A 26024-nucleotide genomic window follows, 5' to 3' on the forward strand; every position below is an offset into this window, starting at 1 on the left:
GAGAGACACTTAAATGTTAAATTGCAACATTTAAACTATTTTAAACATGGATAGTTCAGAATATTGCTTAAGGGACAGAATCCTTGAGGCTCTGAAACTAGAATACTAACTCAGGTGTTGTAGCACATATACAAGAACATTCTTGTCATTTCTTTAGAGTAAAAAAGAAAAATATGTGCGTAAAGGGTGTGTTGGAATGTAAAGTCGTTTTTGCATTGACAGCAAAGACAAAATGAATGTTCGTACTGTAACATCAGTCCTCAATTGCTTACTAACTCAAACTGCATTGAGGTATAATACACATGGTCTAAGCCTTTGGCTTTGCATAGATTTCTGGATCTGCACATGGATATTATGGCGTGTGATTATTTTTTCAAAACTGCTTTCCAATCCTAACAATAATAAATTATTGATAATATTCAAAATACTGATCTTTTGTTTTGTTGGTCAGCCCATATACTGATCATTTTGGGTGAAACACAGATACTTAGCTTTCATCTGTATAGCAGCTGTGAAAAAAATCGGTCTTTTGGTTGAGTTTCGAGTAATACAAATATACATATGTTAGCAAAACATATGCAAAACAGCCTTCTTTTATTTAAAGGTTAATAAGCCATTTTATTTACTTCTTCTAATGCATAATTACACAGTTAGTTATACATGCATTTATGATTGTTGTTTTCTCTGCCGTTCGTGACCCCGTGAGACCTGCGCCCCACCAGTTAAGAACAACAGTGTTCAGGCGATTAAACCCTAAACAACTTATTCTAAACACATACGTGTTTTATTTCTGGCTTGACACAAATCAGCTAACTTCCATCCATCCATCCATTTTCTACCGCTTATCCGAACTACCTCGGGTCACGGGGAGCCTGCGCCTATAAATCAGCTAACTTCCTCCATTAAATTGATAACCAAAGCACAGTTCATCTCTGAATGCGAGGTTGAAAACAGGTGAAGAATTTTAAACGCCTGGTGTTCTTTCTTGTAAGAAGAGGCTGATGTCTTGACACAGGCATCTAATGCACCTCAAGAATCCGCCTCTGTTTACTTTGAGACGGATATAAGACAGCACTGCCGATCTGGCACGGTGCATTATCTGGATTAAAGCTGCAAGACTTCAGCTTCAACTAATCCAAAAATGAGGCTCTAGAATGCAGATGAGACTCTAGATTAGCTGGGTTCAGAGAAGGGTAAACGCTCTATCTATACCAAAGGCTCTCATTTCAGATGGCATTTTTTTTCAATATTATATAAAAGAGTATTGTATGTTTTAATATGGACCTTTTATGTGTCTTGCCATTCCGTGCCTTTATAAACAGAACATTAGGGTTGGTGCACTCCATTAGGAAAGCAAGGCATAATGTAATCAGAATGGGCGTCATCATGTGTGTGTGTGTGGGACATAAAAGGGATAAAAGAATATAAAAAGGGGCATGTGTGGGCTTTTATGCAACTGAAGGAGCCTTGAGTGTCTTACCCTTTAAGGACATTTCAGAAAAGGGCAGAGATCTAATAGCCACATTCTGAAGGGTTTGATTAATTCTATTAGAGCAGTCAACCACAAAATGAGTCCGTGTGCCTTGAGGAGAAGGCCAGAAGAAGAGCTTATCATTGACATCAAAGCAAGAAGTGTAACAGCATAATAATATACAATGACATTTTCATCACTACATGAATTTAATGGTCATTATTAGACTCATGCAAGACTCCACAGAAAGCATCGAGTATTACACAAAGCCACGGGTCGAACACACAAAGCACGGGGCACAACAAAAAGCCACGGTTCCGATACATAAAGCCGCGGGTCAAACACACTTCAGGTCTGACACAAATTCGACATTGCTTGTAATTGTTTATTAACTATTTGGCCTAACTAATTATGATTTCAGCTTCCCGTAAGTGTTTAGTACTCAGCTCCATTTTTAACACAATTCCACCAATTCTTTGTGCTGTAATTTGTAATTATTTCCTTTTTTAAATGACATACAGAGGATCTTTTGTGTTATTTTAATCATTGTCTCTGTTTTTATTTCGTGCATATAAATCCAAATAGAAACAATATTTTGTATTGTTAGTAGTTCACAGAATGAAACAAAAAAGTTCTTATTCAAACACATTGCTATAGTAAATTCAGAAAAAAATGAAAATGGTCTTTCAAATGGTCTCTTCATTTTTTCCGCAGTATGACATGTGAATATCGGGCAGTCCCACTAAAAGAAGATCTTAAGGTCTTGTACAAGAAATAAACATAGTTTAACATGATTTATATTGTACACTTGACACTCACTGCTTAGCATTTAATGTCAACCTCTTAACATGAACAGAGCATCTCGCAGCAAATAAAAAAAGGGTCAAAGGTTATCAGGTTGTTTATAGAGAGTGATTTTGCGGTATTTCGTTACGAAATTAAAATTTGTACCACCCACATTAAGTTTAGATAATAACAAGAACGTTGGTTCATAGTTTGTGTCCCGGAAAGCTTGCTCTTCTGTTTACAAACACTGGGATGAAATGAAGCCAGTCCTATTCAGTGTGATTAAAAAACTCCCACAGTCCCATCAGAAGCTGTGTGTACTGATGATGGGCAATTACAATGCAAACAAAGCACCACAACACTGAATCACTGCATGTGCATGCCCGCTTTCAAATATACATCTCATGTTAAGCTGAACGCTATTTCAATCAAGAATGTAAACAGCCGTGTGTTTGTGCAGCAGCACGTGTGCGAGCGTGTGTTTGTTTGAATATAAACACACCCGATGACCTAACGGTCCCTTCTCATTGCATTTATAAAACAAACATTGGAAACCACATGAATCCCTCCAACCAAAACATCCAGTCAACACGCACTCGCGGTCTCTCAGTCTAACCAGCTCTGCGGAAACTTTTACTGTTCACTGTTCCTCTCTAGCCCGAGGGAAGCACTCATGACCATCCGTGTACTCACCTCCATTCACCTCTCGTTCCCTCTGTGGCCGTGTCAAATGATCAATTCAGATTAAAGAGAAAAAAATCAAATATCATCAACTTCACACAACATCAGGGCGCCGAATTAAAAAACTCTGCCGGGAGAGACTCCTACAGGTTAACCAGGTCTCTCTATCTCACTGGTTCAAAAAGGAGGAGCTACTGCCACCATTGTTTAACACATACAAACAGTGGTAAAGGAAAGGCAGGATTTAAGGTCAAGGTGCAGAATTTCAAGCAGGTAATGACGCTCTTTTCAAACACTCTTACTTGCCAGATTCCTGTAAGAGGAAACCACACACACGCATGTACGCTCACACACACACACTCTCAAGTTAACAACCAACACACTGTTTTCAGAATAAGCCTCAGGAATCTAATTCCATTTATTTGTCAAATTTTATATCATGTCTGAGTGTATACACATTGTACTGTACATTTATATTTTTAGCATCACGCTCCACCAGTTGAGCAGTTGAGCAGTTGCACAAGTTGCTAATCTTTCAAAGTTTCAGTGTGTCACAGCCTAGAGACCTCCACTAAATTGTGCACGGGTCAATGATGTATAACAACCACTTATCATGTGGTGTGACTAATAATATCAATAAATGTATTAAATTAAAAATAAAATAATATCAAATTTTTGTAGCTGAAATATGAAATATGATTTTAAACATTTATATCAGTTGTATGTAATCTTTAGGAAAATAAGTTTGTTAATTTTCTTCATCAAGACAAAATTAAAGAACCGTAGCACCCCCCTGGTCTGAGGTGTGGGTTACAGAAGAAAAATATGTGATAAATACTTCCCAAAACTGAAAGAAATGCGAATTCTTTGTTCTCAACACTTAGATTACTAAAGATTTGTAAAACAATTTTTAGCATGTCAAGGAAATTTTAAGATAAATCACGGTCGCACCACATGACATTTTTAAAGCTATGGCTAATTCAAAAACAGTTAAAACAACTTAATAAAAAAAATCTGCACTTATGTGTACACCACATTCTTAATGTTTGTAAAACTGCAATAGATATTATTATTTATTTGTATTTTAAAATTGGTATAACGAAAATCCTTATACATCATTCAGGTTCACTCACTTTCACCAAAAAAACACTCGAAATCTGGGCGTCTGACTGCAGCTGTGTTGCTTTTCAACACCTGTGCTAAATTTTGCAGGTCCCTCTGGATGGTTTGTCAACACAAACATTACACCTGTCAACAAAGTTTACACATGCTACATCGCAACACACGCTTAACACACAAACACACGATTCCCTTACATGGAGGAATGAAATGTGTGGCTAACTGCTGTGACACCTGCTGTGTTCAAAGGCAAACAAATGCAGTATGCAATCCTTTCTGACAATATATACGTTTGCCCTATATTTGAGTAACAGAAGGAGAATATACACCATGATGTACAGTAGTATAATCATGATGAAGTATAATACAAAGATTTACTGTAAAGAACAAAACGTGACCAAGATGATTTACTGACATTTAAGGTATTCTATAAATGTGTTGGTCACTAAGATTTATATAAAAATAAAAATAAATCTCTTGTTGTGTGAATGTAGTCTTGACGTGAAAGGAGCTAGAGTCTTAACCTGTCTGGAAAAGATGAATTAAAAAATTAATAATTCATGTGATCTGAGAACCTGAATCAGGTGAGGCATTTCAACCCCGGCTGCAGTCAGGGCTGAGAAAAACCCTATAAGATGCTACACTTCGTCACTCTTTCTCTCCTCTGTATCAAAGGATACAAAATAAATTAAGTAAAAATTGCAAAACCAAAGAAAATGAGATGCTGCGGATATGTCTGGTAGAAAGTGTTTGTGTGAAGAGTTTTTGGCATGATTTCCAGGTTGACATTGTGCGATTCACAATTTTTTCTCTCCTATTTAATGGTTGAAAACGGCCGATAATTGTAATATGGACTCCCACACTTTTTATTGGAATGTTAATAAATGCCCATCTTTGTTATAATTTGATTTCATGTTCAGGGACAAGTAAAACAAGGAAAATCAATGATATCACAAGAAAACAGTGTGAAATGCAATGAAAAAGCAGCTTGTTTATATAGTGTAATGGCACAGCAGTCTCCACAAAACATTGTAAGGACAGCAGTACGAAAATCACTAGAAAACCTTAAAGGCACAATCAATCTTCTTGGAAAATGCTAACACACAAAGTTTGGCCGAACGTTTTATTGTGTTTAATTACAAGAAATGCATGTAAAAAAATCACTGGAAAGGGGTGTCATGGTTTCAAAAAGTGACTTATAAAAATATATTTTGTGTTGCTTAAAAATAAAAAAATAAAATAACATTATAAAGCTGTAATAGCAATAACACTATTCTGTGAAACCATCATATTTTTGCTTAAGGTTATCAGACCATAAAAATCTCATACCAGCCCAAGCCCACTTTGCAATTTTCTAATTGCTAATTATATTAATAACATCTTATTTTTCCGCATAAAAATCAGTCCATCCTGACTCTGACTTACAGAGCCAATCAGATCTGAGCATTTAATAGCCCAAAAACTCTCCCTTTTTGAATGCAAAATTTGGTTGCTCGTGATGATAGATGTCTTGTGGCCCAGACTAGATTGTGTGTGTTCATTGTTAATAATCCCAGCTCTCTAACAAAGGCTCATAGATCACTCAGTTTCAGTCTGACATTCAGATTCACTTTCAGTGCACTGGTCAGTTGTATGTGCATGTGCGTGCTCTGTATCAATCTACATCTCTAAATTTTTTCTGAGTGTGTGCGATGATCTTACCTTTATCTAATGATGTTTCCTGGATAACAAAGTCACTTTTTTGACCAAGGTCATTCAACGCTTTCTGGCGTAGCACTGATGCATCTGAAAGGGGAAACACAAAAACACACTTACACAAACATCATTATATAGGCATACACTGTACAGTCAAGCATGATTTTTGCTGGCCTTCTACATTTCTTCAGTGTTTCTTTTAATGAGGTAAATATCTAGAGTTCAGCTAAAATTTTGACCTCTGGTAACGGCAGGGGAGCATCTCAGGCCTGAAATACAACACCCCCACTGCAGAATGAGCTGGAAGGATTTAACACACAAATCAATGACAGCATAGAGCCACTGGATGCTTGTTATAACGCCTTCAGGATAGATTTCACTGCCTAGAAATCCTCTCTCCCTAACCAAAATGAGTTTTAAAACAAATTACCGGCTTCGTTCTGCAGGGAGAAATACGCTCTCTATCTCTCTTTAACAGATGGATGTTTTCAGTTCGCCTGTCAATTACAATTTTTAGTTTTAGCATTGACAACCTGTTTTGCAGGTGCACTGTGTCAAGAATCAACATCCTTCTGATAAGATCTCACAGCTCAAAAAAGCACTCGAACATTCACACATGCGCTTGAAAAAATATTGATTTTATGACTATGAGTGACATAAAATCATTAAAGTGCTAAGACTTAAGTGTTAAGACTTTTAGTTGTTTCTTCTCTCCATATTCTGTCCTTCAGCTTTTTTCTGGAGCAGCGGAAGTCTCCAGACTAACTTTTTTTACTATGTGCACTTTAGCCCCTGACTGAAACTTTTAGGAGCACAAGCAGAAAATTTAGTAGCACACCTCAAATCAACCTTATTGACATTTTTCCCCAAAATAGCTGTATGACTGACAAATACTTTGATAATAAAGAGATTTTTAATACATTTTCATTTCAGAGGGATATGACATTACTCGATACCAGGGACATATGGAATCTGCAGACTTTTTATTAATTCTGTGCTAAAATTTGGGAAAAATCTGCAGAATTCTGTGGAGCAGGTTTAAATGCATTTACATTAGTACAGAAATGTAAAATACTACCTGTCTATTCATTTAAACGAGGAAGGATATACGTAACCATACGGAAAAGAAGTCAATTGCAACTTCAGTTTCATTGTGACGTTAAAAAATCTGTCACAACAAACAGCGAATTGTAGTAATGTGCTCACATTCTGTAAACTTGTCAATGGTGAGCTTATCTGTGACTGACGTGATGACAGCGAGAAACATCACACAGACACGCACGGCACTCATGATCTACTCGTCTTTTCACAAGAGATATAACAACTAGGAAAAAATCCAAATCGGTAGGTCATACATCCACGACTACCTGTAAAAAAATGCTTGCGCTGTCTCAAACATTTGTCACAAAATGCACCATTTAGTCCCTGAGCAGGAAATAATCAATGACTGTTTCTCTATACAATGACATCTACAATATATTATTACTCAAAGCATACACGCAGAGTAAGGTGACAGGTCTCTGAGAGGTCATATCTCAGATAAAATGTGCAGGTTTAAACAGCTCTATGTCTTTCTCTCTGGCTCCATCTCTCTCTGTCACACACTGAGTTTGACAGATCGATGATGAATGGATAAAATGCTTTGTTTCACATGCAGACAGTCAGAAACGAGATTAAAAACGTGAGGGCGTAGAATGACATGTCAGCCTAAGAAAGAACATGCAGCAGTGATGGAAAATAGCTTCGTTCTTGATGTATTTAACAGCCTCTCTTGACATTTTAAAAAACAGACTTGTGCTGTTGTTTAAGCATTTACAAAATGTTAATGTCATGTTAACATAAATACAATGTGTCTGATTTTAGAACAAGATGTTTGTACAATTTTGGGCTCACCCACCCTGACACCCAGATGTCACGGAGGCAGTCCTGCTTGACTTGACATTGTGACACTCAAATGCTTGAATGTGATCTATGAGGATCTGAAGTTTAAAATGTCCGTTTCAGAGGTCAAAACTCCCCAGTCTTTCTGACAAAGCCAGGAGATGACCGGGGTTGCTAAGCAACTATGCTGAGGTACCAGTGCCAAAACCTCACACGTCCGCTTCATTCAGATGGGTGTCAAAAGGGCCAAAATGTAAAAAGCACAAGTTGTGAAAAAAATACTTTCCCAAGTTAAATCAATTTGGATCCTGAAACAGGCCCTGCATGTGTAAAGATGCTTACAGCTGATGCTTAAACCATCACTGGACTAAAATCTAGACTTAAACGATTCCAGATTTTAAAGTAAATACAACACTATTGAAAGCCTCTTTGGCTTGCTTTTGACAACCTCACAAATGAATATCAAAATGAAAATTAATTTCAGTTTTCAAGCATATACAGTTATGCACTTACAACAGAGGTCTATAGACAGCTCTGTCTAGCTCTATCGGCTTGCGCAGAATGACAACACGGATGAACGATGAAAGCAGAGAGACACTTGAATGAATTAACTTTAGCCTGGAGAAGTGAAATGAGGCTTAGAAGAAATGGAGTACCTGCAATATAACAAACAAAACAATTCAGTTCCAACCATGACAATACGCGTGACGGTTAAATCTGCAGAGCGCCGCTCAAGAGACTCTCTAAACTTTGAGCATTAAAGCTACGCAAGATGAAATGCTCGGCAGCGCCAAAAGCAACCAATTAATCCCGCCGAATGCAATGTTCACGGAACACAAACAAGTTAATACCAGCGATAGAGAGATCTGTTAAAGCCGCGAGCTGAAGCCGATCCTGCTGATGGCCTTGCACATATTCCGAATGACAAATGATCAATGTTGCTCTCGCAGGCGAGTCTTTGGGCCTTGATCAGGCTGCTGAAATGTTCTACTATGGACTGAATTTGAATTGTGCAGAAAGTAAAAATGTAAATCTTTCAATGAAGCTTTTGTCCTGTTTTTAACCTCTCAGTCTAGCTTTACCGCAGCAATAGCTTTTCCATCATCTGTACGAACGCGCCAAGCTTTTCCATTACAAATCCCAAGAAAAATGACCATGTGGCACAGCTATTAAAGTGCACCTTTGGTTTGCCATTCTAAATATTGGAATAAAAGATGACTTGTATGTAAATGCAGACCAGTGTGCCTGTAATCCACGCCACATCTATAACTTTAACAAACCTTTAGTTTGAGACATTTAAAAATTTGTTTTGACGTCTAGCTGTAACCTCACTAGTAGGGCGGTTACAGGGTGTATTTCAGGGAGATATATAATCTCTCAGTACTGTAAATAGCAGAATACACACTCACTACCTCTCTCCTTGACTGGTAACCCCATCCAGCCATTTTGATGCCAACCGGTAAACAGATATACTGTAAGTTTGCTGCCGACATCTGTGTTTAACATTATGGTGTACTCTGCAAAACTCGAAATCTTACATCTCAACCAACTATACACAACAGACTTGATCGATCTACCCCTAGAAATATACACAAATTTATTTATAAAAGTCATATAGTCTCTATGCACAACGTTCCAACACAGCTAACCCTAAAACAAACACGGTTCAAATAAACTTTCTCAGAAATACACATGGGTGACAAAAACCGTACAGGTTAGTAAGGGTGACAGCATGCATGAAAACAAATGTATATCTATTTACTCACTTTTTTTGCAGCTTTATAACCCAACAGAGGTAGACTGGAGAGAGAGAAAGAGGAAAAACTGTCCTATCAGCTCCTCTAGATCTTCTATAAGAGAGAAGTTGGAATATGACACTCTTGAGTGTGTGTGTGTGTGTGTGTGCGCTTTTGTGTTGTACAAGTGTGAAGTGAGTTCATTCAGGAGTTTAAAGCTATGCTGAGCAAAGGTTGTGGCAATGTCAACAGATGTGTGAAATGTGTATTAAAGTTCCTGAAACTTAACTGAAAGGTGCTGTGTGTAATTTTACTGAGGATCAATTGAAAGAAATGCAATATAATAAACATAACTTTGTCGTCAAATGTGTATATAGATCTTACATAATGAAGCGTTATGTTTTTATTACCTTAGAATGAGCTATTTCTTTCTACACCGCGGGCCCCATTGCATGGAATTCACCAAGTCAGTAACCCTAAAGGGTTGGTTATACTCGACGCAGTCGCTAGTTCGGCTGGGTGCGCGCGCCAAATATGACGTCATCGTGGTGTTCGCGGAGTTCGCTTTGGGTGAGCGCGAGCTCATTTCGCGTGGCGGCGTGCACAACATTTTTTGTGACTCGAGCGAACAGTTCGCGCAGTGCCGCAGTCAATATGAAAGCTTTGAAGAGATTTTGGCTGAACATGTACGCCTGTACAGACATCTTTAATCATCAGTGTGTCTGTTTTATATTGTATTCAGAATAAAACAATATTTATAAACATTGCTCTTTTGAACTGTTCTTATATCTTCTCATTTTATATAACATAAAGACATTCAATGGGTTAATCTATGGCAATGTACATTTAGCGGTCCCTAACCAACAATACGTAGAAATGTGTCTGCAAAAAAAAAAGAGTGAACAAAAAGTTTGATATAAAAATGTATTAAATCAACAAACAATAGTTCGAAATGCATTTCCCCGTCCAGCACAAACATCTGCTTAAAAAGAGCGATGTATTCTACATCTCCACGTTTTGTGGCATGCAGTGGGTGAATATTCAGTCTCCGTTTTAGCCCTTTTTTTGATAGAAGCAACAACACAAAATCTCCTACGTTTCCGTGTCGATCAGCTGCTCGCAAGACGCCATTCTGAATGATCTGACGTAATTCCGGTAAAATTCCTACTTTTCTTCTACTTCCTGCGGATTTACAGAACGATTTCGTTTGTGCGCCCCCTATCGTTTCAAAGAATATCTCAACGGCGAATGCGTCAAGTATAAACGTCTCGTCCGTTTGGGGAGTTGCGCGCGCGGACAGCGGAGGCTCGCGAAGCGGAAACAGGTTCGTGTATAAACAGGCCTTAACACTGTGTCTACACCGGCCGCGACACGGCACGAATAATCACATTTAAAACGCATTAGAACCCATTTTAATTTAAAATTTTGTCCACACTGGATGCGGCGCGCAAACCCATTGAGAACAAGCAGGTTGTCATGTTGCGTCCGGTGTAGACACGGTGTAACCGGACAAACTGTTTAGTAAATATGTTTTTCTCTAGGCAAAGAAACTAAAACGTGATGACATTTAAGTCCTGTGTCAGCCACCATAGTGCTTCAAGGGAGTGAGCTGTGGATCCTCACCGGTGGTAAATGTCGCTAAAATCTCCACATTGCTCCTTTAATGTAAACAGGGTGCTTATAAATGTTATTCATCAGAATTTAAACAAATTTTGTATAAGTTGTTTTACCTTCTGTGTAAATTATTGTGTGGGACGTTACATGATCAATTATACAGCCTTTATCACAGCATTGCATCCCTATGTATTATTACGATGATAAATGAATGACCTAGTTAATGCCAAGAACGCTGACGCTGGAGGAGTAAACGGCTTACATCAAGGGCACTGGAGCAGCAGGACGTAAACTTATCAGTTGACCCAACCAACCTCAATATACAGAGACTATCACCGCTGTCACCAACACACAGCTGCAATAAAGATTTACGTACTGCGTTCTTCAGAGGCCTGTTTCACAAAGCGAGGGAAAAAAACACAAGTTGGAGATCAAGTTTTGAGTTGACAAAACCAGACAAACCGAACCTGGTTTAGATCAGGTTCAGCTGTAACACAACGCTTGGTATAAACGTTCTCTGTCAACTACGGTTTGATCTAGAGGTTGTGAGGCGTGTGCACCTGAAAGTGTGACACGTGGGGCAAACAGCCAATCACATGAAAACATGGAAAGCCTCACGAGTTTCAATGATGTCTCGCGAGTATCAGCGCAATTCACTTTTCTGTTGAATATGTTAATATATTCATTTTACTCCAATAAGACAGAAATGAGACACCTACATAAATTATATCACAATTCATTTAACACAGCCGGTAATTGTACTACCGGTATCGCATGCCATCCACTGACAACTCTGCAGAAGACTTTGGTACTATACTAGAGGGAAAACTACCACATATATGAATCATTTGTCTAGGTCAAATGCCAATTATCTAAAAATGGCCAAAAATCTGATAATAAATAATTATGAATAATTATGAGCTCAACTACAGTGCTTTGAAATCTCCGTGAGTCGGTGAGTCTAGACTATAAAGTTCATAATTCTGCTGTGTCTCACTACATTAAAAGGATAGTTCACTCAAAAATCTAAATTGTATCATCATTAATTCATCCTCATGTTGTTCAATACCTGTAAATGACTCTTCTAAGGAACCGAAAAAGGAGAAATTTTGAGACATTTCGAATCAACATTCTTCAAAATATCTTATTTTGCGTTCTGCTGAATAAAGCAAGCCATGTATGTTTAATAAGAGGAATTAATTACTAAAAGAAATCTCATTTTGGTTGAAATATTCCCTTAAGAGCAGAAAGTCCTCAACACAACTACTTTCAGCATTCAAATATTCACAGGCCTGGTCAGTGAAAAGAGGGCAGCTCCAAATACAATTAAAAAAAAATGCCATGACTAAAAACAGAGAAGCAAAATATAGAAGTTGAGAAAGGGTGAGACATGTTAGTGATGAGAACAGTGCATATATGTTGTTTTACTAAAAAAAAGAAAAGGGGGGGGGAAAGGACCAAGGTAAAATGATGTGTAAAAGAGTGACTCCCCTTCCTCACCTTGAAAAAGAGATGGGCACCATCATCAGTTAGCAAAAGAATGAGTCAGCACGATCCAAAAGAATACAGGGTTTGTCAGCATGAACGGAGACATGAGTAGTAGCATCATTCGCAAGATATGAATGAGCCAGAGTCACGGGCCAGGTAAGTCAGCAATATCATGAAGTAAACGAATTCAAGAAGAATTAAATAAAGTGGGAAAACGAATCTGGATGAACACTTAGAGGCAGCATGGATTAGTTGAGAGCATAAAGCGCTCATATGTCTAATAATATTAGATTAAAAGTGAGCCGGAACTGTCTCTAACTTGTTGGGGCTGATTTATCCTGACCTTTAATGCAGCTTTAGTACCATTTAAAGCCTAACATCTTAAATTTAGATGATCCTTTGATCCAAGCATGGAAATGGTCTTTAAAAGTCAACTGAGCTGTGTGTGGCACTTGACTGCTTCAATCCAGCAGCTTGATCTGGATATATGTCAGATGTTTCATCTTCCACCATGCATTTAAATTAGGCAGTTCACACATCTCAGGGATAAGGAATGGGAGAGTCTACAGCCTGTTCCCATTTCAGTGTGCTCACACACACACACACACACATATAACAGCTGTCTTTAACACACTTCTGCAGAGATATAAACAACTTGATCCGTTTTGCATTTTAATTATAGACAGGCACATGTACAATCACCTTAATAATAATACAACCACTTTTATACAACAATACATCATCAGAATCTATAACGCTAATGACCCCTTAATAGGCCTCATTATTGTCAATGGGATATACTAAAAGCATTGATCAGCTGGGGAGTGTGCGAGTGTATATGGATAGAGGGAGAAAAGCTTTCAGCTGTATTATCATTGCTCTCCTTTGTGATGTCATAATGAGAGAAGATTGCCTAGCAACCTACACTGCTGCCTGGAGACAGACAGATGGGGAATTCAAACTTAAAGAGCCACTTTGACATAACCTAAGGTCAATGCAAACTCACCTGTTTGAAGCCAATTTTGTATTGCCTAGAGATGCCAGAAAAATACTAGGGCGGCAAGACATTTTTTAATTTTCCCAAATGAGCACATGCATTTTGCAATAGCTTGCAGTGATTTTATTGCTTCCAAAAGTATGTAGGCTATTGTGTTGGTTTGGGTCAATGCATATAGTGAAGAGACTGGGGAGACAGTCAGAATTTGTTTATTTATAATTCAATGTAATTTTGATTGATTTTACAAACTAAAAGCATTATCATTTATATTTCAAATTCAAGTTGCATTATTATATGGCACGTTGCATATAGCATTATTTAGAGAGTTATCGCATATCAGATGTTTCTTCAGTATTTTGCAGTTTAAAATTATATCATAATTAATGGAGTGAATTGATAAAGAATCAAAGTGGGAAAATCAAATGACTGTTTGCATTATAGATGGATTCAAAGCAATAACATAAACAAACATTACTGCGCATACGTGCTTTTGTGGCCCAAACTTAACTTCCGCTACACACCCGCAAAGAATAGAGACTCTGTAGATTTATTCTGAAAACAAGCAAAACAAATAACAAGTAAATTACATTAGCTAGCAAGTAAAAAATATGTCTAGCCAGCATAAGTTGGGGGTTACCAGAACTTGACTAAACTTAAAAGTTACAAAACCCAATAAACAAATTGTTTATAAAACAAATGATATACCATAAAATTCAACAAAGTGCTTATTTAATATATATTTAATATTTAATTATTATAATAGAATAGAATATTAATATTAATATAAATTCAATAAAATATTAAGAGTTTTATTCAGTCCAGGTGTGTGCGTCCAATGAAGGCATATATCACTAAGTAAACAACTTTAAGGGTTCTTATTTGTGTGCATTCATGTGTTTTCACAGTAATTATCTAACAAGCAAATAACCTCCCCTCTGTAACTGCAGCCAAACCAACAGCTGTCCCGTAAAAACAATTACCCAGTCGAGACATTGGGGCCATTTAAACATCAATAACACATATTAAGCACACACAGAGTCAGCTAAAACATGGGCAAGTGCACTTAGATCATCGCTCTTCCAGAAACAGTTGGGAAAATAGGCTATAAAATCACTTGAACCTTTTTCAAGCTGATATCATTAAAGATCCTGTTACTGGGTCAAGTTGACCTAAAGTGAAAAATATCACCTAAAGAGTCACAATTTGCTGTCTGTGTGTAGAGACATGGTGACAGTGAAAGCTTTTTAAATTGCCATGTTCAAATCATATATGTGAAGGATGTCATTAAGCTTCAGACCAAAAAGTTAACAACGTCACTTTTGCTCAAAATGATCACTGTCCGTGTCAAAATGAATAGTACCTGCATAGAGGGGCTTGACCAAATCGAACGTCTAATTGACATACATATTTTAGACCTACAGTCACATGACATCATATAGATAACACACAGACTACAGAACCATCAGGCAATGAACAAAGCAGACAAGATGCGTGTGTGTTTATTTGTATGCATTATGTGTCTTATTCATTAGCAGCGGATCTTTGTAGGACCATCTGCACTGCTCTTCACACTACCAACAGATAAATATGCACTGTCCTCATCTACACTGACAGACCTTGTCTGAGCGTCTGGGTCTGTTTGAGTTTCCATCTTGAGTGATTATTTTGTCAATACACATTTCCTGCATTCAGACATGTTGCTAAATTACACAAGCATCAACAACGGTTCTGATTAGCTGATAGAGCAGCTTTGTCCAGTGAAATCCAAATAGGGGGATTTGCATGGAATGACCTGGCAACCCAAGCCTGAGGCAGAACAGTAAGGGGGAGAAGTGGATGTGGGACGTTAAACACAAGATCACAATCTGCTGAGCTCTTATTGAGTGCTGAATGAAACGAGAGAGAGCTGCGGACAGGAGGCTCACAGCCATCCTCTGACTGTCAGGATTCATCCGAGCTCTGCGGTCATGCGGATTTCTACTGAGGAATGAGGAGAAGTAGAAATATTTGTGTCGTCCTTTTTGTTGGTTGCTGTTTCTGTTTTGTATGATTAATTTGTTTAGCAACAATGGGCCTTATTTAAAAAACAGCGACAAGAATAATTTTGGTGTAAATCGCGTGAACATAAATGATCACTGGCATGTATTTAAATGGCACATTTACATATGAATAGGTTATAAATGATTCACATATAAATGAATGCAGGAAATTAGTTGCTGAGGACAATGGTCAAATATTCAGTGCTGAGGTACAAAATATAAAGATGTTTGAACCCGGAATGCAGTGCTTGACCAGAATCAAGCATCCTAGAGAGTACTCGCCCCAAAGAAATTCTGTCATAATTTACTGTATATTTTACTGAAGATAATTTTTAAAAATGTGTCTAGTGAATGGGTACTGCATACCGCCATACTGTTCAGTTACCAATGTCCTTTGAAATATTATCTTTTGTGTTCTGTAGAAGATAGAAAGTCATACAGGTTTGGAATGACAAGAGAGGGAGTAAATGACGATTGAATTTTCATTTTTGGGTGAACTATCCATTTAAGTTATGCAAGTCTATGTGAAGGTCACGCGGAGTATTTCCATACTCAACTTATAACACCTCATCCGCCTCATCTGCATGTACTGTACTCTAAAAATAGACGTGTAAATTAATCTGTGCCTGTGTGTCTATGAATGAAAGTAGAATCAAAGCTTAATTGTCACTTGAGGGAACATTCAATTCATCAACAATTATGTTAGATTGCAGAGTTATTACGGAAATCACAATCCTGGTTCCTCACCATTGTGTCCTTGAGAAAGGCGCACATATAAGGGGTATTCAGACCAGAGCATACTAGGTTAAATGATATAGCCTTAACCGGCCCAGGGTGTCCACTCCACCCAGAGAGCGCAGGTGGACTGCTGGAGGGAGGGGCTGTAGATCTCTGACAGCTTTACCCTCAACACCCAAGAGACTCAAAAACAAGCAGCTGATGAACTGCATCCAAGGATACAATATAGAACACAGAGACAAACAGCGGGGCAACATATATTTTAACAGCAGAGAGTAGTATGCATTCTTCTTATAGTGTTGCACACTCATCATGACAGTATTAATGGGAAATCAAGAGCAATTTCCTGAAATATGACCTGTGTTCAAAAGCATTACTCTGATTCTTAGTAGTCCTGTGTAACCAAGGAAAGATGCATGTATGTTGCTAAACAGAAACACAAGAACTTTCTATTTAAACACATTCAAGTACTGTTAAAAAACACACACACTTCCAGACGCACAAATTGAAAACTGTATTAAAACACACCACAACACAATAATTAAACCATAAATATAATGGTTCAATTATGGTTACTGTAGTAAAGCCATATGTAATCTAATTTCAATAGATATAAAGTGAAAGAACAGAAACAATGACTTAGCCACGCCAGGTTCGTTCATCCAGTCATATTTTGAATGAGAGAGAGATAGAGAGAGAAAGAAGAGAGAGAGTTTGTATTCTCTCTATTCACTGAAGGGTCTTACAGGTACAGTAAGTCATGAGAGCAGTAACAGGTGCGGTTCTTTACCGTGCTGGTTCTGTTGCCGCTGATGTTCCTGCGGTTCTCCCTGTTCTTCTAGCTCTCCGAGTTCCGCCGGTCCGCGGCCGGTGGCTGTCAGCTCCGCACGCAGGCTCGTCACCTCCGGACTCGCGCACCGGATCGCGCCATCGATATGCCGCGCGAGCTGCTTGTTCTCGTCCATCATTCGCTGGATGTTCGCCTGCGGGTAAAATCCACGGAACTCACGGAGCGAGTCATATTGATATCTGTTTCATGAAGACACTACAATCCCATTCTGTCTCTTTCCCGCTCTGGCATACACGCAGAAATGTCCGATTTCCACTAGATGAGTGAGAATATTTAGAGTCCCATGCTGTGTAATGTCTGCGTGTATATGTCAGAGAGAAATAAGGTGGAGAGAGACTTTGGAGAGGAATGTGAGTCGGCGTCCTTACAACGCGCCCGATCCTCTCCGTCGCGCGCTCTAGTGGAGAGAGTTGCGCTGACGCGAAGACTCCCAGCGATAGTTTAAATGGACTGTACCATGTGAGGAAAACAGAGGAGGGCACCTGTCAAAACGAAAGCGGCCGTGTGTTTAGATCTAAATTGTTTGTTTAATATTCTCTCTCTCTCTCTCTCTCTCTCTCTCTCTCTCTCTATATATATATATATATATATACACACACTAAAGTGGAATCAAAGTTTCATTAAAACTGGTCCTCATTATTTAAAGGGGTCATACATCAGTCAAGTATCATTAGCTTGATATGAAACATTCTTTGAGTTCCTTTTCTAAAATGTGTAAGATTACGTCATTTCTGGCCAAACATGTCTGCAGTTACGATTTCGTAGAATATCAATATTAAGGAAAGAGCAGAAAAGCTGATGTTATGATGAGAGGCAAATGTGACATTCTTGAATTCTCAATTAACTCACATTCAGCTGACAAAGTGTTGTGTTTTTGAATTGTGTGTTGTGAATTCAAAGACTGAATGTTGTTTGTCCATGAGAGCAATTACATTTTTTTCAATTCACCGCTCAAGTCATCTACAAAATTGCTGAACAGTATATTTGGAGAGGATGTTATGCGTGAACAGGAATATTAATTGTAATTTTTAACATCGCTTGCTTCATTCGCACATCACTTCTTAAAATAGCCACAGTAGGTCAATTCTTCTACTTTAGCCTTTACTGACCAAGCCCCTCTCAGGATGGTGACCACCAGCTGTAAATAATTGCTTTTCACATGGATGCATTCGTAAATCAAGCAGAAAAAAAGGGGCATTGAGGAACAAACAACAGAGGCCGTTTCCAGTTCATATCCATCATGTCACAAGGTAACATATAACTTCAGGTAGAGCCTGTGCTGTTTTGCTTGAAATATTGCAAATCTATTCAGCTGATATTATAAGCCATATGAACCTCCCCCTCCCACACTCTGTTATGACATCACTTCCTCCAGGCCAGTGGCAGAGCAGTGTGTAAAGGGTGACATTCAGCTGTCTGTCTTAATGTGCTTTTTGTCGGTGACAAACAGTGGAAAAATCCCTTGTGAAGGACAATTTTTTGTGACCTCTATTGCATTTAAGAACATGACTGATGTTTTAAATTTTCTGCTTTTCTCTCAAGGGATGATTAGATTTAATGTGGCTTAAGAGAAAAAGAGGACCACATAAATACCATTTATCTTATTTACACTTTTTGCTCTGTTCTTTTTTTGGTCTGCTCTTTATTGGCCCTCTGAATCTTTTTCTCCATTGTTCTTTGGGCCCCTCTCTCCACTGATCTCTCTCTCTGCTCTGTTGAGCAGGAAAATGAGGAGAGGAGAGACAATTATTGTAGCCACTGCACAGCCAGAGACAATGGACCAGACAGACCCTCACACACATAAACTCATTGAGACAAAGTGGCTAAGCATCTTGCCCAACAGCTAATCGACTCTTGCTCCATATATCTGATATCAACCTCTAAAACAATGTATTGTGTAGGTTTAACCCACTCCTAGCTGGGCTCATCACCATGGTAACAACCCGTCCTCTAATGTCAGTCAGGTGTTTCTTTGGTGACCATGTCCTTCTGATTGGTTGGAGGCCTTCTGGGATATCGGAAGCAGATGGCATTATGGGATACGTTAGTCATTTGTGACATGTGCCCTCTGAGATCCAGCTGGGCCTTTACACGCTGACCGTAGTGGATGTACGTACGCGAGTGTGTGTGGTGATGGGGCTTGATGGGGGATAGTAAATTGACTCTAGCAGACCCCAGACCCGGCCCGCTCTCCAGGGACCCCCGGGTAAGTGTCTGTGTGAGATTAGTCTGGTCCTTGCAAGGCCTGTCTAGCGCTGATTCAAACCCAGGTCATTAATGGCACCATGAGCATTGAAGCTGGAAAGCTTTTTTAATCCTGAAGTCGAGATAAACCTTGTAAACCTATAATAAGCTCATTTATATTAAATGTGCTTTTTGTGTGGGAGATAGGTGTGTGTGCTTTGGTTTATGAGAAATGGCACAGGCGATGACAGGAAGATGGAAGTGAAATCATACTCATTTCTACCCCCCACCCCAAGCTCTGAGTGGCAGGTTGGCCGATGGATCTTTGGTCTGGGGAAGGGGTGGGGGGGTTCGACTCATCAGGGTTGGAGTCGGACAGCAGGAGCAGATGGGATAGGGAAATTGTCTGTCCAACCACACGCATCAACCACCTATACCAGGACTTCCTTTGTACATTGACAAATACAAACATCCTCCTATTTTGAGTATTTAATAGATTACTTTAGCTGCTAATCTGATCAGACCTGATTTGTGAATTTTGTTTTTATAATTGCATAGAGAGAATAATGGCAAATTAGTCATAATGATGATTCTTCATGAGTAGGTCTAAAAATAATACACTCACACTGTCATCAACACAGCATCAGTACTGGCTTAGTGTAGTATGCTCCAATGTGTTACACCTTGCACAGGTTATTTTTTAACCCAGCATTGGGTCAAAAACTAATAAACCCTGTTGCTGTGTTAAATGAACCAGGAGGATGTTTATATTCGATGGGTTAAAACAACCCAGCACTGTGTGCTACTTATGTGTTCTCTATGGGTTGAGTCTGTCGTGTCTTTTCCCATGAAGGAGTGTACCTGTATCTCTCCAAAGTGCTTATCTTTTAATAAGCAGTGCTGCATGCTCTTAATCATCTGCCGTCGTCTTCTCATTCAGACGGCACAAAGACGGATCGTCTTCGAGAAAATACAAGAGCACAATCATACAAATGCATAAAGTAGTTAAACAATAAAGCACTAACATTGGTTATAGATGAGAAAGAGAAGCCATAATAGAATGAATGAGACTCGTAATGTTTAGAGTCCCTGGGTGATCACCGTTTTCCAATCCGACTGAATTCTAATTACAATTTCATTTCGGCTTAATTTAATGAGTTTTAAATGGAGTTAAACTATAATGAGCAGTGCGGCAGCATCGGCAGACCAAGGTTCCATCAGAAGAAGATTGTGAATGTGAAGTCAGGAACACTTCTAATTACGACCTGACAGTAGGGTATCTGCAGAGGCTTTTGCACAGTCCCACAGCTGATTTTCAATAAGAATGGATTAGAATGGATTCAAACATGGTACAGCGTGTTAAAATGAACCGAGAGTATCACAATCTTCGCAGAAATTATTAGCCAAGCCCAAAATATTTAATGAACAAACACGCAAGGGCTGAGACATTTATAGAGCTTGTTTCACTTTTGCAGAAATGTGCAGATGCAGATTCTGTGTGGGGCTGTTTATAATGAACAACTCGAAGACAAGAAGCAATATCTACACAAAGACAGTTACAAATATTTTCCAACATACAAATAACAGAGAAATAAATATCAGCATATAAACACAGCCCCAAAAACACATAAACACATGTTTATGGAAATATTTCTCTTTCAAAACCAATTTAAACAAAAGGGCTTCATTCTGAAAATATACTTTCTGTTGTTTCTGAGGGTTGCAGACCACTTCAGCTCACTACATCATTTCAAAAAGCTGACGATTGATACTGGAGTGAAATTAGACCACTCTTCTTCTGAAGTGCTTAAGAGATGTATGTTAATTAATTTTAAAAATGGTAACGGGGAGACAGATGTGAAAGTATTGAATGCTAGCAACATCAGTGATGGGTAAATAGCAGATGATTCAGAACAGATTTGTTTTTACTCATAGCAGATTTGTGACTGCATCTAAAGTGAAATAGACATGCATGACAGGCTGGACTGATAATAATTCTCTGGTGTCAATTCTAATCCTGAAACTCATCTCTCATTTTCCATTACACCAAAATGAAGGTGTGTGTGCAGCAAAAGCTATACCTGTTAGAGCCAAATTTCTCACAATGTCAGGTCAAATTACTGTATATGTGAAAACATGGTTAAGTCAAGCTTTTTGCACTTTTTGCAAAGTTAAGTCTTTGACCAAAAAGTGTCCCAAAAAGGACAAGGATTTTGGATATTGCCAACTTTGTGGGGGCACTTTGTCCCCTACCCACACACACACACTGTTGGCTCAGTGTGACTGTGCTATTAGCGATTGAGGGAAAGTGAATTTGGTCAATTGTGGAAATGCTTTGCGTGTTGATTGTAAAATCAATTAGGCCTACACAGAATCAAGTTTACTCCATTAACCTTGAATTTAATTACATAGTGCCTGTGTGATTATAAACTGGAAAGCCAGTTGTTAATTGTGTAATTATTGTTGAAAACAATACATTTTATCATTCTTAACATGAATATGGAAATATGCATTGATGTTCTTCTATTTGAGTTTAGGTCTGAAGGTTAAATTTAGACTGTATAGCCCCATCTAATGGTCACATGTCATACAACATCTGTTAAAGATTTTAGACTAGAATAGAATAGAATAGAATACAGCTCTTACTCTTTCCAAATCAAAATTAATTAATTTTGTGAATAAAACATTGCAGATATTAGAAACCTGAATTTATTTTACCAGCTTTGTTTATTTTAAAAACAACCCCACTGTTAAATGCAGGGTGAGAGATTGAGATACATTACACCCACAGCAAAACATTGTTAATAAACGTTTTGTCACCTAACCTGACGATGCTGTCAGGTATGCTTTTTATAGCCTTCAATATAATTCCTCCCTTATGGGGAGATATGCTGGAATGTATGTGTGTGAGCATCTGTGAGATATAATGAGAACTGACACCTAAGGTCAGACATTTTTATCAGCTAAATCAAAATGTCCTGTTGTGCTGAATCCAAATGCTCTGCAGTGAAGTGAGAGACCTTGAAATTCATGTTTAACCTTTCCCCTATGTTGTTTACAGGCCACACAAGCAGTTCTGGACAGAAGTGCCTGTCACCACTGCAGTGAAAAATTATCCAAGAGGTTCTGCTGAACTGTTCCTACAGAGCTGAGGGCTAAAAACTCTGGCGGTCAACGAGAGGATTGAATGCAGTGAGGTAAAAGACTGTGCTGACACCCAACATCTACTCAAACTGCAGCCTCTGATAGACAAAGTGTGTGCAGAATAATCTACAGTACTTCATCATTTATAATCACAACATTCAAAGACATCCACAGAAAAGATTTAAACACTGGAAAATGAACTTACTACAGTTTTTCTTTTGAGTAAACGAAAAAAATATGTTCCTCTCCTTTTTCCTGTTTTATTTTCTTAATGTTTGTTAATGTTTATGGTTAAACTCTCAGAATTTGACAACCTGAATATCCAGGCATCATATTTAACCGTGGATCAAACACAATTGTCCATAACACATTAGCCATATTACAAACATTTCTACTATTAAAAAGCTAAATATAGGGAATGAACAAACGATATAATAAACATGTATTACATTTTAATAGCATAAGAATACATCATTTGACACCGAATTACATTCTTAACAGTATGGGACTATACAGACAAGACAGCAAAATGACGTTTTGTTGTAAACAACATGTAAAAAACTATTTTAGTTTTTATTAACTTCTTCTATAATATAAAGTATTTGATCTTAACAGATGGATGCAATACAATAGATACTCACTCATTTGTATGTTGTCTGTCTTTGATGTTCTATCTGACAGACAGAAAGTTGGTGAAGCATCTGCCATCCTGTGCTTACGGGCATGTGCCTGTATGAATGTATGAATGAGTTTATTAGTGTTGGCCAGAAGTTAGCATTGCTGTGTACTTTCTTTCAGGCTGTGCCGCACGCACACACTGTGCAAACTGTATATTTTATCCCATACCCCTAAACCTTAAGATCACAGAAAACGTTTTGCATATTTAATTTTTTTATAAATATTGTTCTGACAATAGTCCCCCTGTTGAGTGCATTAAGGTTTAGGTCCCCACCGGCACACACACACACACACACACACACACTCACACATATGCACAAATGTTTATGTAGGGAAAGCATGGCAAAATCTCTGCCCTTGGAAACGTGGGTGTGAGTTAATTTTCTTGGCTTAACTGATGTTGTTTGTTTTCGTTGCAGGCTTTCTAAAAAAAGAAATTCCACAGAAGAGAGATATGGTCCTCAACTGATAAGGATACTTAAATGGGTTTCATTTACATTTACATTTATGCATTTGGCAGACGTTTTTATCCAAAGCTACTTACATTGTTTTATCCTATACATTTTACATAGGTATTTGCAATCCCCTGGGATCGAACCCACAACCTTCTCTTACCACTGAGCTACAGGAAAGTTGTAAATGTCTAGTAATGTGTTATGTCTTGAAAATGTATTTAGCTGTTCATTTTGAAATTCATATCTACCATCATATAAATCTGGATGTTAACAGATCTATTTTTACACGTCTCTATACGTTTTTTGTGTTGTAGCCGCTTACAGACAGAAGAAACTTTGTGACTGTGCAATTACACTACATTGCCAATAGATGTCAGCATAAAATTGGAGCATTCGGCCCTTGCTTGCTGCGACTGCATCCTACAGCGGTTGACGCACAGTCTAGTCAATCAACGAGTTCACATTCACAGAGGCAACGTTTTGTGCTTGAGAAGGTACTTCGTAAGGAAAATGCTACATACTTCCATGTCCTGACTAATAACAACTATTGCAATGCTCTACTTGCTGGACTTTCTCCTTGCAAAACAAAACCACTACAGATGATCCAGAATGCAGCGGCAAGAGAGGTCTTCAATGAACCGAAGAGAGCACACATCACTCCTCTTTTCAATAAGTTACATTGGCTCCCTATAGTCGCTCGCATCAAATTCAAGACTCTGCTCCTGGCCTACAAGACCACCACTGGTTCGGCACCACCTTATCTTCATTCACTTATGCAGACTTATGTACCCGCCAAACCTTATGCTCTGCAAAAGAACAACGTCTTGTGGTGCCATCCCAAAAAGATAAAAAATCGCTCTCATGAACCTTCTCTGGATCGGTTCTACATCTGTGCAATGATCTGTCTGCTATCCGCAGATTCTGTGGCCATCTTTAAGAATCGGCTGAAAACACATCTCTTCTGTCAGCACCTGACCAGTCATTTCTGATTTCTGTATCTTTTCTACTCTATCTATATATAAACAAACAAAAAAATGCATGCTTACTTAAACTTAGATAAACTAAACTTGGCGCTGTGCACTGTAGTAGGTTTTGTGAAACATGTTTTTATTGCTTTTAAAACTATGATTTTATGTCTTTATTTTTGTCATATTACTCTCAGACTGTTTGCCAATAAGAGTGTTGGTCAAGGGGTTTTCAGTTTTTTTTAAACTATTGTCTGAATGTTCATACTGTTGACCCAATTGCTTCCACTGTTTATCCAACTTTTTTAAGTCAATTTGGATGAAAGCGTCTGTTAAATAACTAATTTAAACGTAATAATCTTAAACAAACCTTTAACGAATACAAGTCAGCTTATATTTTACAACAATTCTTATCTCAGTAGAAATGTCAAACATTGACATTAAACTGACATTTAAAAAAACACTCTTTCAGCCATTTGATGAGGTCATTTTTATTTTTACCCCAACATCCGAATTGCATGCACAGGATTGTGGGATATCAAAGGCAGTGAAGGATACATTTGTGCCTTTACTCTTAAAAATTGACCAAATGAAGGCATTCATTTGGCATTCAGACAGGATGTGACAAACAAAAAGTTTCCTCTGAGGAGAGCGAGGTATACTGCCCCCGATTCAAACTTAAGCTGAGGAGACATTTTTATTCCTCAGCATTATCATCTTTTTGCTTTATTGGTTAATTCAGTCATTACACAAAAGAAGTATATTCAAAGTAAATTTTATCAAGTATAGGCCTACTTAGGTTATATTTATATAGTACATATAATATCACTGTATTAGTAGTATAATGTGGAGTACATTGGTCCACTTTTTAGTAATTATAAGTAGATTTTTAAGTGCACTTTAAGGGTAACAGAAGTTAACTACACAACTTGTTTACAACTACATTTTTCAGTTAATACGTACAAGTGAAATTATGGATGAACTGAAAATTCTATACTTGTAGCTCATCTTTTTAAATATGAAAGTACACTTTGAAGTACAATTACTAGCCAAGTATGCTTAGAATACTTAATTATACTTTTAAGTATATCTTCAAAATGTCAACAAACTTTATTCTGGGTTTGATGACACATTTAATCTGACATGAACCGAAACAATGTTGGGATAGGAGGGACACACCACCTACAATTTATTCAATAGGTTGAACTCGTAGTCTTAAAGAGATAGTTGACACAAAAATTTAAATTCTGTCATTATTTACTCATCTTCAGGTTGTTCCAAACCTGTATAAAGTCATAAAGTCTTTGTTCTGATAAGCACAAAGGAAGATATTTGTACGTAGTCGGTAACCAAACAGATCTCTTCCCCCCATTTATTGCCATAGTAGGGAATACAAATATTATGGGAGTCAACGGGTTATGAGATATGTTTGGATAATGACATTCTTCCAAATATCTTCCTTTGTGTTTAGCAGAACATAGAAAATGATACATCTCAGGGTGA

General features: G+C 38.0%; 1 protein-coding gene and 1 long non-coding RNA gene across 4 annotated transcripts in view; one reads left to right on the forward strand and one right to left on the reverse strand.

The window, feature by feature from the left end:
• Positions 1 to 17482, reverse strand: part of kazna (kazrin, periplakin interacting protein a) — a 29959-nt gene extending 12477 nt beyond the window's left edge. For 2 of the 3 annotated variants that reach the window (XM_056772618.1, XM_056772617.1), the window contains exons 1-2: positions 17036 to 17482; positions 5759 to 5842 (exon numbers count right to left, since the gene is read on the reverse strand). In XM_056772618.1, the coding sequence (XP_056628596.1) occupies positions 5759 to 5842; positions 17036 to 17213 (262 nt within the window). In that variant the 5' untranslated portion in view covers positions 17214 to 17482. Of the gene's footprint in view, positions 1 to 2950; positions 3133 to 5758; positions 5843 to 17035 lie in introns of those variants that run through there. The other variant, XM_056772619.1, reaches the window with a different exon arrangement.
• A 1681-nt stretch (positions 17483 to 19163) lies between these two features.
• On the forward strand, positions 19164 to 24722 carry LOC130439967 (uncharacterized). The gene is made up of 3 exons (XR_008909513.1): positions 19164 to 19301; positions 22341 to 22476; positions 23521 to 24722. It is a non-coding gene; the product is annotated as an uncharacterized LOC130439967 (long non-coding RNA).
• Positions 24723 to 26024: the final 1302 nt, after the last annotated feature.

The sequence above is a fragment of the Triplophysa dalaica genome, chromosome 18, assembly GCF_015846415.1.
Source record: "Triplophysa dalaica isolate WHDGS20190420 chromosome 18, ASM1584641v1, whole genome shotgun sequence".
Taxonomy (NCBI): Eukaryota; Metazoa; Chordata; class Actinopteri; order Cypriniformes; family Nemacheilidae; genus Triplophysa; species Triplophysa dalaica.